Here is a 13725-nt window from a genome sequence, read left to right as displayed (position 1 = left end):
GGGGGGGGTTTTTTTACCGGGTTCTTTTCCCCCCTTCCCCAAACTTTTGGGGTTCCTTTTTTTTTTTTTTTTTTTTTTTTTTTTTTTTGTTTTATTAAAGTATTTTTTCTATAAATCATGGAGATAAAGGACAGATAAAGGACAAATCACATTTGTTCTTTATTGTAATCGTTTATCATTTCCTGAAAGCTTTTGGTTAAACCGTATCTGCATTTATTTTGGTTTTTTATTCCTCTTTGAGGGCAATAGACTCACACAAAATGTAACAGATTAGTAGCCTTGATCAAACCAAAAATAATAATAAAAAAACAAAGCACTCTGATGGTGATAGGTAATACTTTATGGAGTCACATAACATAATTCTCTGACAGTAGCAGAAAATTACTTTAAGTACAGTACAGTTTCATACATGACACCATTTAATACATAATGTCTTGAACGAAATGATCACAAGTGTTAAAGTACTAAGTGGGGGTGGGGGGGGGGCAGCATCCAATTTCAGTTTAGATACTAATATTTATTTATTTTTTTAATAAAGTGTTATTGTTGATTTACGTCTGACTGTATGTTTTATTCTCTTCCAACCAGAACTTTCCAGTTGTTCATTATATTTTAGTTCCCTAAATGTTACAGCGACTCAGATTCTGCTGTTTAGCATGAAAACGATTGTTCATGTCAGGTTCTCAATATTATATAAAAAATAGTTACGTCATTATTCTTTATTGCTCTTTTCCTCATTTCCCTGTGGGTGATGGCAAAGTGCCGTAGGCCTGCTAGCTGCATGCGTTGGGATTTATTTATTTTCTTTGGTTTGTGAGCTGAGAGGAAGTCTCATCACGTCACAGCAATGCTACATTGCATTCATACTCTGAAGTTGTTCCAGGTTCAAAGTGACAATTTAAACAGATCACTCATTAAAGTTGGAATAGGAAGTCAAAGTTTGTCAAGTCATTATGAATTCAAGATCCAATATGGCTGCCGCACGTAACGTTAAGGTGGCAGGAATACAGATTTTATCATAACATTTCATGGTTTGTACCTCAATAAACCAATATGTACACACATTACTGCGCACACAATTTGTAATTTTGTTTCATTAAGTAATGTTTTATACGTCTTACTCTGCCTTTCATATTTTTATTTTATGATTATTGCCTCTGATATATCTGTTTCTACTTTGGATGACATATTGATTTTTTTAAAAGTACACTTTATAGATAAAAATAGAATGGAATATACATTGCCACGAAGACTGCTAAGAAGAGGATACTCTGATTGCGACATACTCTCTCTAAACTTTCTAAGCGGTCACAAAGCACTTGCATTATTGAGTTCTTAATTCATCCTCTTCATTGTTCATTCAGCAGTAGATTTTGTTACCTTCAAAGGTTTATATTTTGACGAGTTCAATTTAATATTTAGACTCATTCATACACAGTTCAAGCATTCAAAGACAGTCCTTCAAGTAGAAGGATGTCTGCTCAGACATTTCTCTTGTTTCCGTTGTCTTGAGGTAAACCATGCAAATGCCTTCTGCCTTTGACACTTACTACACAAGCACCGGAGTAAGAACGGCCATCTCTGCTTTCAGTTTAAAATATGACATAAAGACATTTCGCAAAGTGACAGGAGAGTAATTTCGCCGAGCAATCGTGACACAATTTTCCTGATTTTATTTGAAGCTAACTCCTAAGTTTGCTGAACAGCTCGTGCTTCAAGCTGCTGGAAATTGTTGTAGTGGAAAGTCTTTGCTGCAGACGCCTGCTCAAAAGTTGAAATTTATCCTGCAGCTCCAGCTGGTCAGCACTCACACAGAGACAAAATCCAAGGGATTAAATTAACCACAAGATTTTATCTCTGCCAAACAGTGCCAAGTGCTTCTCTAGGTCAGGCTTTAACTGCGATTTCAGTAACCCTTGATTCATAGGGAAATTGTGTTAAAGTGTATTAAGAGTTACAGAACAGTGATTTGGGACACAATTCAGGTGTTTTTAGTTTAGATCTTATCCTTTCATGCACTTAAACATTCTGAAGATCCTTCTAATCTCTGCGGTCTGCAAAGTCATGTGTGCATTCAGGCAAAACGAGGCAGTATTTACATCTGAAGCATAAGTAATTGTGGTCGGCCTTTTGGGGAAGACAAGCTTTATGGTTGCAGTAAATAGGACAGTCATCTGAAGCGCTGCTGGGTTTTACGTGAAATGAGCTTTTTTTTTTTCTTTTCTTTTTTTGTCCCCTGCTGCTGTGGTAAATGGCTGTCTTGACACTGCAACCTTAATTTGGGCTTCAAGTTGGAATATTGTTTATATTTCCTAATTTGTGCCCAACAACCTTCTCGTATATGTGTGCTGGTACAATGAGGGATTAAAAAAAAAAAAAAAAGATTATTTTAAAAATACATCGACCTGTTTTCCTGTTGACGCTGGATTTCGGCGTCTGAAGCCGCCTCTCCGGTTAATAATCTATCTCTTGTCCCGGAGAGGCTCATTTTCAGACTTTGTTGCCGGCGAGAACCGGAGCTTATTCTGCTGGGCTGCTTTGCTTTGTTCATGTGTTATTGTGCGGTAGCCGTGCGGAGCCGGATCCATCACAATGAGAAGAGAGGTGACTCATAAAGAAGTGGTAAACATAGCTTTGCAGATAAATAAAAAGTGGCAACTCTAAATTTCTGCTTAAAGCTCGAAGACAATGTGGACAAGTTTGGACTCGACGGACACAAAACAAAGAAATAAAATAAAGGAGTGCAGCGACGCCTCCTGCCTTTGTTTTTCCGACATTAATACAGGTGCTGGAGAACAACAGTCAACTACAGACTTCTGTACACCTCTAATTAACAGATGTCAGAGGGCAAGCGTGAAATTCATTTATTTTTTAAAGATTAGTATTAAATAACTAGCAGCAGTGTAATTCAGTCTGATTGTGGCGCATTAAATGATGTTATCATATATTCTATATTTGTGGCTTACAATACAAATAGTAGTATTTTGTTTATCGCCACTGCAACTAAGTGAATCTCAAAGAAGTAACACATTTTGTCCAGTCAAAAGAAATTCAAGAGCAGATGAGAAACAGAGCAATTTCTAAGTGAACCACAGTAGGAGTCAACAGCCATGAACAGAGAAAATGTGTTAGACGGAGATGAGCCTTTCTAGAAGTGGAAAACATGGTGGTGGTGGTGTGATGGTCTGTGGCTGCATTGCTGCTTAAAATAGCTGATGAATGTCAAATGCTCTGCTTGCTCGCAGCACATCCTGAAAAAATGTCTTTTTTTTTTTGTATCTACTTTGTTTCTTTCCCCCATTTTATGTAAAAAGGAAAAACAAAAGCATGGCGAATGCATTTTCGTGACACTGAGCGAATGAATTTTCCTGGTTTCTCAAAAAGTATCCAGCGAATACTTTTTCATGACTCCTATAGAAAAAAGCATATGCAAAATACTGATATTTTAATACGGCTTTTGGCCTCTCAGTTGTATTATTATTCGCAAAATATATGTAGGTGAAATCTATCAAAGCCTGAAGGCACATTTATATTGAATTATTCCTCTTTGGGGAAGGTATGTAATCTGTTTCAGACTCTGCTTGTACAAGCCGTATGAGAGATGAGACTCGATTTTAACAGCACTTACAAGAGTTAACATCTGTCACTTCCACACTCGGCGTGATGCATTCACGACGGAATAATCGAGGACGGGGAGCTGGAAAAAAGAAAATCCCTCTAAAAGAACCTCGACTACAGCCACACGGGGAGCTTAATGAGGATTTCGTTCTGTACTTCTGCGTTCAAAAACCACTTTTGTTTGGTTGAGTGTCGAGCGGCCAACTCAATAATAGGGCAATCATTTAGCTCTGTGAGTGAACGATGATTGATGCTACGAGCAGTAAATCAATCTGTGGTCTGGATCACATTTTCAAATGCTCACACAAACGTGAGCATGTAGCCATTACGGCCAGCTGATGCATGAAATGAAGTTTCTGGAGGCAGGGAGGGGACAGGGGAAACTGTTTTGGCAAAACACTCCAAAAACTTCTATGTCATTGCCACATTTAAGTTCTCAAAGCCAGTAAATGAGCAGTTATGTGGGCATAAAGATTTTATGATGGGACCGCCATTTTGTGTGTTTGAAGCCAAAACTAACCTTCACAAAAAACAATTAATTTGCAGAGTTTCTGTCTTGTGACGAAGGTTTAGACGTCCTTAAAACATAGCTCTCATCAGCCTCTTTGACGTCTTCTGAAGTTAAAGTTGTTTTAAAACAGCATAGTTCATCTATGCCCTTTGACCCTCTCAAACTAGCCGTTCTAATTTGGACCTTTGCGAACAGACGCCATGAGAGTTAATTGTTGTGGGCATGAACTACCTCCTAAACTATTTCTACGCGTAACTCTAGGAGTGTGAAACTCTTCAAAAACATTGATAAAAATAACTTTTTTGAACTGTTGTTCTTTTTTTCTGCAAGTGGCAACCAACTAAAGTTTGGTAATCAATCAGATGAAGTTCTGATTGATCTGTCACACAACTTTAAAAAAAAATATATTGATCTTGGTAACATCACCACTAAACCTGAGTGTATTCGATTGCAGTGCATTTAAAAATCTGAAAGGCATTTTGGTATGAAACATAGACACGCTGAAGAGTATACTGTTGCGTTTCAAATTTTCACCGACTTCTTTACCGGCAGCATCTCATGTATTTACCCGTCTGTGAATGTTTGTTCCCAGATCACCAACATGGAAGATGATCCTAACTGGTACACAGCTGAGCTCCACAACAGGAAAGGCTTTGTGCCGAAAAACTACATCAACCTGAGGCCACATGCGTAAGCTCACGCACACACACACGCACACACACACACACGTGTGTATTGTGCCCCCACACACCCTCGGCTCTTCAGTAAATTGGGTGAATGCGTTTCACACATCCAGCGCTGGTCTATCTAACCGCTCATCAGTCAGTGAACGTGTGCAGCGGGTAGCTCCAGGCGCTCTGTGCTCCGCTTTGGACATCTGCACTCTGGCATAAGGCAGAATACCCAAGGGGACGCTCTCACTTTATGCCTTACATAAGGCCCACAATCCAGCCGTTTGTGTGTAGTGTGTGTGTCTTTTTAGTGTTAATCTGCTTGTATACCCCATGTTTCCATCAGATGCCTGGACACCAGCTGGGCTGTACATTCGGTGTGACAAACACCAAACTGACTACAGAACAAGTAGCTCAGCTGTGGTTTATTAGCGAAAACTCAAGCCTGATCCAATTGGAATAATATTTCTTGAACACCCTTAGGAGAAATGTGTTGAGATCTTTATCAGCTTCTTCCTTCTCACTCAATAATGTGAAGTATAAGGAAAAAAACATGTTCTAATGTGACAAGAGCTACTAAGAACGCCCAAGAAATTAATTTCTCTCTGTTTGGCGTTTATGGCCTTGTTTTACTAATCTGGTTCATAGGAGCTGATTTTTTTTCTTGGAAGCCTTACTTCCAAGCGACTCACTCTAGCAAGCCGGCAAAAACGTTGATATAAAACGACAGCGTTGCTCACCCTGCACGGCTGACAGCCATATTTCCACTTTTATTGCGATCTGTTTTAAGTGCAAATTTAGCATCTTGTTTCAAAAATAACTTCACAACCTCGTTTTATCTTTGCCTCGTTTCTCTTGTAAGTACCTGTCAGCCCTTTTTTCCCCCCCTTGAAATTCTCAGCAGTTTCAGGGTTGGTACTTATGCACTAACAGCTTGTTTTTCAAGTGTGTGTAATTTCTGGTACAGGAGTTTCTCAGTGCGGCATACCTTACCAGTCCCTTACAAAAAAATACTAAATTTTCAGTCTTGAATTAGTGGCAAAACGTAGGCCTGGACTTTGATTGGGCCATTTCAACATATGAATATGGCTTTTATCCATCCAGACGGTTTTCTTTGAATACTGATGATTTATGCTACATTTTCATAAAAACTAGCTTTGTAGAGGGTACGCAAGTAGATGACGGTAGTAAAGACAAATTCCTCCAGCTGTGAGTTGTAGATCTCTGCAGCTCCTCCAGAGATATTGTGAGTATCTTGGCTCACAAAGGACATGCATACCTTTTGATGGTTTGCAGTTTTGCCATACCCATCATCCATTTTTGGTGGCGAGTTGAATCCCGCAAGATCATTTTATGAAGAAGCATAACAGTAGATGGGGCTGATTACAAGTAGTCAATGAATGTTTCAGGCTTTTATATACACAATAAAATTCAAACCGATAATTTTCCTTCCTCTTCAAAATACATGCTTGGTGTGTCACGTAAAATTCTATTGACGCTCACTGAAGTTTTGTAGTGTAAGACATGTTCCATTGGGAAGAACATTTTGTCAGTGGGTTCTAACATTTACATCGGCGATATCTTTCTTTGTCTGTCCGTGTGTGTCTGTCCATCCTCCAGATGGTTCGCAGGGCGAATATCTCGCGGTGTGGCGGAGAATCGGCTGAGACACAGAGAGTGTGGAGCCTTCCTCGTCAGGGAGAGCGAGAGCGCTCCTGGAGAGTTTTCGATGTCTGTCAGGTAGGAGATAAATGCTTTCAAATTATATGAAAACCGTGGGATACCCAGTTTTTCCTTGTATTGTTCATTAGGCAATGATCTTTCACTGGCTCCCTGTAGCTCAGAGAATAGACTTTTAAAATACTTTTGCTAGTTTTTATATCGCTGAATGGCTTAGCAACACACTACTAAAAAAAAAAAAAGAAAAAAAAAACACCTGTTCATAGCTGCTTTTGAACCATAGTAAATGAAACATTGACCAACATATTTTGATGTGTATGATTTTGGTGATGGCACTCATCAAAATTTGAACCTTTGTTTGATTATTGACTGTCTGGTGTTTTTCTTTGTGACTTTGCTAATTTTGTGTTTTTGTCATCTGAAGCACTTTGAACTGGCTTTCTGCTGAAATGTGCCACAAAAATAAACTTGATTGATTGATAGGCAGCTGAGAGATCATGATTTAACTGAAAGAAATGCAATGAATAAAATAGGTCAATCTGAGCACGTTCTGTTCGCTTGATTTTCCCTCGTTTTCTTTCCTTTGGTTGGTTCAGGGAAACATGGAGAGAAAGGGGGGTTTAGACGATGAGGTGTGAGGAGAAGGCAGAGGGTAAAATGGAAGATTTGCCACCCGTCTGGGCTGATGTGACTTAATCTTGTCTGGCACAACATCTGGAGCTGCTGGTGCGGCTGTACGTTTGGCGTTGTCAGAGCGGGGAGGTGGTGGTGGTGGTGGTGGTGGTGGGTGACGGTGAGGGATGCAGCTGAGCCTTATTGCTGGACCAGAGGGAAATATACAATATTTGATGTGGAGAGCCTTTCTGGTTGGCTGATCATTGGGATATAATAAAAATGACAAATTTGTATAAGAGGCTTTTGCAGCATATCTCTTTCTGCCAATATTTGACGTACAGGACATAGAAGAAGACCGTGGCTCCTTGTTACAAAACAATAAATCTGTCACAAGGGGACATGAATGGTTTCAATGCCAACATTTTTTGTGCTGCTGATCAAAAATGTCTGACAGGCTCCAGTTGATGGCTGATGCAGCAGCTTGGAAATGGGTCAGGTGTTGTCTGTGCGGTTTTTGTGAAGTGACAGCGCTGCTGCCAGAGGAGGCGTCTTGGTGGCAGTAGCTGTAGAGATCCCAGTCTCGGCTCGGCTTGGCTCAACTTTGATGTCCGTTCTAGAGCAGAGCGGATCAGGCTTGTTTTCTCGTTGAACTCTGTTGCTAAAGATATGTTTTACAACAGACTGCAAATGATCAAAAACATCAAGATGTTGTTATAATACATGTAGGTCATTTCATGGTGATCTGCACTTTATGCCAAAGCTCTAGGCTTGACGTTGATACTTTGAGGATATGGAATTTTGGATATTTTTCTGTTATTTAGTTCCTGTGTAGTCTCGTCTTCCCCGTGGCTGTCTGCAGCTCTGGGATGGTGGAACAGATCTTTATGGACCAGAGCTACCGAGAGGGAATCTGGATTTCAATAGTCCGGTCGACATGCGTTTAGTTGACCAGCAGAGGGATGTGCTTTGGGCCTTTTGTTTTGGGTTCTTGCTAAAGTCTGAGAGGCCATTTGTTTTTAGGTGCCCAGTCTACATCCTCAAAGTAGTTTCCTCTGTTGGAAGCTACTTTGACTAGGCTCAATTGTACAAATAAGGGAGTACCCCTTTCTAGATCTAAAGCCTCTGTTTGTCCATGTTGAAAGGGATCAACTCAGGCTGGTCCCGGTATCTGATCAGAATAACACCTGGATGTCTTCCCTTTGGGGATTTTCTGAGAACATACCACTGGCAGAACACCCTGGGGCAGACACACAAGTAGCTAAAAGGACTAAACATATCCCATCTGGCTTGAGAATACCTCGAGATCCCCCACAGGGAGCTGGAGAGTGACTGTACAGAGAAGAATATTAATGTTTCCCTCCTGGACTTGCGACTGCTTGGGAATTGTCTTTGACAGGTGGGCAACAATAGATTGGCGAATGGCACAATACCGAATGGTGTTTCGTATTAAGTTCATAATTGATGATACACACAAGGTTCTTCATTAGAAACGTCCCAAAAGTGAAATAACAACATTCTGAATGTATATTTAATTCACATCACTAACAATGGATAACTGTCTTTATTGGAAAAACCAGTGCTGATAGAAAGCAAACAACAAAGACGTGGAGTTTGCGTGTCCTTTTTACAATTTTGGTTAGAGTTAAGATTTGTTGGGTAACGGCAGCACATGGGGCCTTTTTTTAACAGTCTAAACTTCAGGAACTTTTAAAAGGCAGGATTCATGTAGAGGGACTTTCTGCAGAACACGCCAGTGAAACTGTCCCTGTTGGCTCTTTAGTGAAGGTACGCCAGCCCCAACTTTCATCGGTACAGATATCTTTTTTTTTTTTTTTGCCTCCCCTGGACAGTTTCCCATTTTACTTTGACTCAGCAGCAGATGTACCCAAAGGAAAGCTTTGGTGTTTTTTTTTTTTTTTTTTTTTGTTTTTTTGCACTTTGCACTTTGCACAATGCTGGAAATTAGGTCTTTGCTCTTCTCTGTGCATACTTTGTTCCATTTCCTCGTGCTCTTGGCATTTGCTTCCAATATCTGTCCTTCCCAGTAAATGTAGCTGACTGAGCGCATCAACCTTGTACAGTCTCTATGAGAAAACTGAGTGCATCAAGATAAAGCAATTACACTTCGAGCAGGAAATGTTACACACATGCACACACACACACACACACACACACACACACACACACACGCACACACACACACACGCACACACACACACACATGCACACACACACACACACACACATGCACACACACTACAGTATATTTTCCTGTTTTCTTTAAATGTTACCCCTTCGGTTTGAACAATGCCATGGTCAAGTCATGAACTCTGGGACACAGGTGCACCCAAACAAGTACAAACTGGTTTCCTGTTGCATTTTTCCTGTCCCAGCTGAAGGTCATGTGAAACAAAAGAAATTTTGTCCCCTTTAAAAGTGGATTCCTGTTTCCGTAAGCCAAATGGGTCTCCAACACATTGCGCTTTTAAAAATCTGTGCACTGCTCGAAGTCAACACGTGAACTCTGTTTATCTAAGAAGGGAAGCCTGTCACTGGCTCTCTGTGAGATTATTATCGTTAGAAACTAAAAACACATCATCCCCATTAATGATGCAGCCTTACTGCAGAATGCATACAACACAAAACCTTGAAATATTATCTAAATGTCTATTAGTTTGTGTTTTAACAAATAAATTAAAAAAAACATTCTCATTACACACAGTAATATATTTAAAATACTTATTATGGTTGTAGCTTTTTTAAGCTAATAGCAATATACAAATTAGATTTGATAAAATTATTTTACATTAGTATAATTAAAGCTTTTTTTTATTTTTTATGAACCTTGTCTACACAACCATGAGGAAGATTACTGTCAAGCAATCTGTACAGAGGGCTGCAACCAAGCATTTTATTAAAAAAAGTTAAGTGGAAGGAAAAATGTGGTAGACAAAGCTGCACAAGCAGAATAAATAATTGTAGGCTTACTGGAAGTACAAACAAAGCTCATTGAAAAGCTTACTTATTTTTGAGATGTTAAGAGACACCAAACCCAACATGGATTAAGGGCTCAATCTGGGCTCCTTTAATAGTTCTGCAGGGCCGCAGGTCGATTGCCTCCATGTATCACCACAATAATGGAGCAATGTCTGAAAACAGAACTGAGTTTGTGTTAAGACAACAAACTGTAGAAGCTTGTTTATATTTTGAAAAATTTAATATATAATATATATATATATATATATATATATATATATATATATATATATATATATATATATATATATATATATATATATATATATATATACACACACATACATATCTATGTGGTCATTTTTGAATACCAGCACCATAAAGCGTCCTTGGGTATAATTGTTTTCAATTTGCTCAGGCTCTACAAAGACCAAACTGGATCTGGTTGTTCACTGGGCTTGTCATCCGTCATCATTAGGCTCATATTAGGGACATTACTCCAGAGTGGAGCTGTTAACGAAAGCTGACCCTCCAAGCTAAGCCTATGTTACAGTTACATACTGTAAGCTTCTCTGAGCTTTGAGTAACACACAGTGAGTTCAGTATCCTATGGATATCGCGACTGTGTAATTTCACACTTGATGGCCCTCGGAAAAAAAAAAAGAATAAATTAAGGCATGTGGAGGAGAAATCGTGTCATGAAATGAAAAAGTAAGCAAGTTATTGTTATGTAACCTTCTCTTGGTGTGTGTGTGCGTGTGCACGTGTGTGTGTGTGCGTGTGCACGTGTGTGTGTGTGTGTGTGTGTGAGAAATGCTGATTTTTTCCTCTCAAGTTGTATTTTGCCTAACTGGTCTTAAATCAATTATATATAGCCAATTTTAGAAACACTTTTAAATCTCAAGTCAGGACCCCTGAAGCACCATTCTTGAGTGTGCATGCATGCTCATTAGACCATGAACAGAAATAGATCCAATGAGACCAGAGCTAAATGGAAGAACCCTGTTGCAGTACCAGAAGCGATGTCCATGTGTCGCTGGCAAATGGGTGTATTTAAATCAGATTTGTGTTTTGCCAAACCAGGCTGTATTCTGTCTGGTGCTTCAAGCAATTTATTGCTTAAAATAGTAAACACTACCAGACTTAGAATCCTATTTGTATGCAAAAACTTGCATATTTATGGAGGCCATGAATACTTTTTGTTCTGTTTTATAATTCTACTCACTACTGGGGGATCCGTTCCCATCTTAAGCCATTTCTGGGTCGACGCACACTTTGGAACGGAAACATTCATTTCAAATACAAAGCAAAGTAAACAGCAACAAAGGCAAAGCGCACATTTGCACATATCAGAGTGTGAAATTGAGATAGTTATGAAGAAAGGAAAATGATATTTGTATTGGTAGGGTTTTGGTTATGGTATCGCTAACTGAGCGGAGCCACTTCAATGGAGGAAAACTGAAACAAAAGCAATCAGCTTTGTTAGCTCAGAGAAATGAAATCTGCAGGAGTAGAAAGAAATGATCGGATTATAAACAGGGGGCCAAAAAGCTGCGCAGCTTATGCACAGCATCAAGGCTTTGGCAGAAATTCATCACACCGCTAAGGAAACACAACCCTAAGCAACCAACTATCAGAAATGATGTGTTAAAACTCGCTTTCTTTCAAAGACTATGCAGCAGCCACAAGTGGTAGTTCTGCCTAAATGTCATGCCACGGGCAAGCGCTTCCTTCTGCAGCCCGAGCACAACCAACACACACGGCAAAGACCATTTTGCAAACAAATTGGAAAACAAAAACTTTTTGTTATCTAAGAAACAGTAAGAACAAAAAAAAAATTAATAGATAAATAACATCTGCTCAAGGGCAACTGAGAAATACGCTCTTTTTGTTTGTTCTGCAGCATTTCCACTATAAGGCTGTGCTGCCTTGGGCACAAAGTCATCCCATCCAGAGCAGAAACCTGTAGGCATTCCTGTCGCACACCACTAAAGTTGGTTTGCCTAACGCAACCACAAGTGAAAAATGATTTATCAAGAAACAAACAAACAAAAAACAGGTTTTCCAAGATCTAAACTTTACCTTATGTCTTATTTAACAGTGTTTTTATTTATTTCTACTTGATTATGTCAGCTCTAAGAATCTTCAGTTTCTTAAACATACTGTATTCATCCCAAAGGTGGTAAATTAAATATCGATCACAAATGGAAATCAAATCAAAAATAGAAAATAAATAAATAAACGTGAGTCACATTTGAGATTAGAGAGAAAGCTGTGGCTAAACAGAGTGTTTTAATAAAATAAGGAGAATTTAGAGGGAGAAATGCAGGAGGAGTGGGAATGCAGGTGGTGGACAGAGGAGACCAGTAACAAATGAAGGAAACCAGTGAGTTTATTACTGAGGTAGGAGTGGGTGGAAAATGACAAAGGAACCATGAAGTAATAAGAGTTGATGAGGAACAGCTGTGGCAGAATGAAAGTGAAACTGACGGAGAGAGACTAATTAACACAAGGAGCTGAGCTAAGACTCAGAGAAACTACAGGGAGGAAAAGATTTAAGAGAACCACATCCAATTTCAAGAACTAAAATCAATATGTTAAGTCATTAGAAACATAAATGAATAAGAAAATGCTTAAAAGTTGAACACAAACACAAACAAAAACAAAAACACAAATAACGGCAGATCATAACAGCCTGCAAACATGTGGACTGAATTTTGTAACCAAAAAGTATGTGCAGGATTTCAGTGTGCACCCTGATGTGGCTCAGTAATTTCTTTGTTGGTTCAGCTTCATTAAACAGGTGGACACTGCTAGGTAGTGTATGGATATATGAAGGATGACAGCACACAGTCAGGCTATCTTAGCATAAGGGCAGAAGGAAGCGGCTGTGGCATAAATTTCCAAAGAAACACATCCTGATTTTCAAAATGAGCATCAACTTTATTCTAGGTTTACAAGTCAGCGCAATTTGGTTAAAGTTTATCAGAAAACAATGTAACTTGTGCTATTTCTTTTGTTGCTAGGCTGAGCAAAGTACTTTTCTTACATTCAGCTAACAGACATCCTAGTTTCACACAACCTCAGAAATTTAAAAGTAGGTTAATCCGTTGACAGAAGGGGTCGAAGATTAAAAAAAAAAAGTGCCCTCCTTGCTATAGGGCTTGAAAATATATTCCCACAAAAAGACGTTTCTTTTGGCCAACATTTCTAGCCGTGAGCCATAAAATGGAATTGTATTCTTTTATTGTTACTGTTGGTGTGGTTTACTCTTTGAATTCCTCTGTGTGACCCCAGCAGATCAATGGTAGAATTTAATATCACAGTTCAGTGATCAAAGCACAACTGAAAGGTACTGATAGAAACAGACAGAAAGACGCGACACAGAAAAAGTATCGAGTTCGATAAAGAGCGGAGGAGCAAGCATTGTGGGTGAAATAGGTCAAAAAGGTGACAGTTTAAGATAACATGGGTTTGGTGGATGATGCAAGTCTGCATTTCACTGAAACTGAACTATGACCGGCTGCACAGTGGCGCAGTTGGTAGAGCTGTTGCCTTGTAGCAAGAAGGTTCTGGGTTCGATTCCTGGCCCCAGTCTTTTTGCATGTTCTCCCTGTGCATGCGTGGGTTTTCTCCGGGTACTCCGGTTTCCTC

The 13725-nt window shown here is 39.4% G+C and overlaps 1 protein-coding gene across 1 annotated transcript in view; it reads left to right on the top strand.

Moving 5' to 3' along the window:
- Nucleotides 1-13725, top strand: part of grapa (GRB2 related adaptor protein a) — a 37829-nt gene that overhangs the window by 3946 nt on the left and 20158 nt on the right. The window contains exons 2-3 of the mRNA XM_015039752.1: nt 4722-4819; nt 6421-6540. Of these exons, the coding sequence (XP_014895238.1) occupies nt 4722-4819; nt 6421-6540 (218 nt within the window). The remainder of the gene's footprint in view (nt 1-4721; nt 4820-6420; nt 6541-13725) is intronic.

This window comes from Poecilia latipinna, unplaced genomic scaffold (genome assembly GCF_001443285.1).
Source record: "Poecilia latipinna isolate Pla-1442-1.1 unplaced genomic scaffold, P_latipinna-1.0 Scaffold482, whole genome shotgun sequence".
Lineage (NCBI taxonomy): Eukaryota > Metazoa > Chordata > Actinopteri > Cyprinodontiformes > Poeciliidae > Poecilia > Poecilia latipinna.
This window is presented reverse-complemented; position numbering and strand designations above follow the sequence as displayed.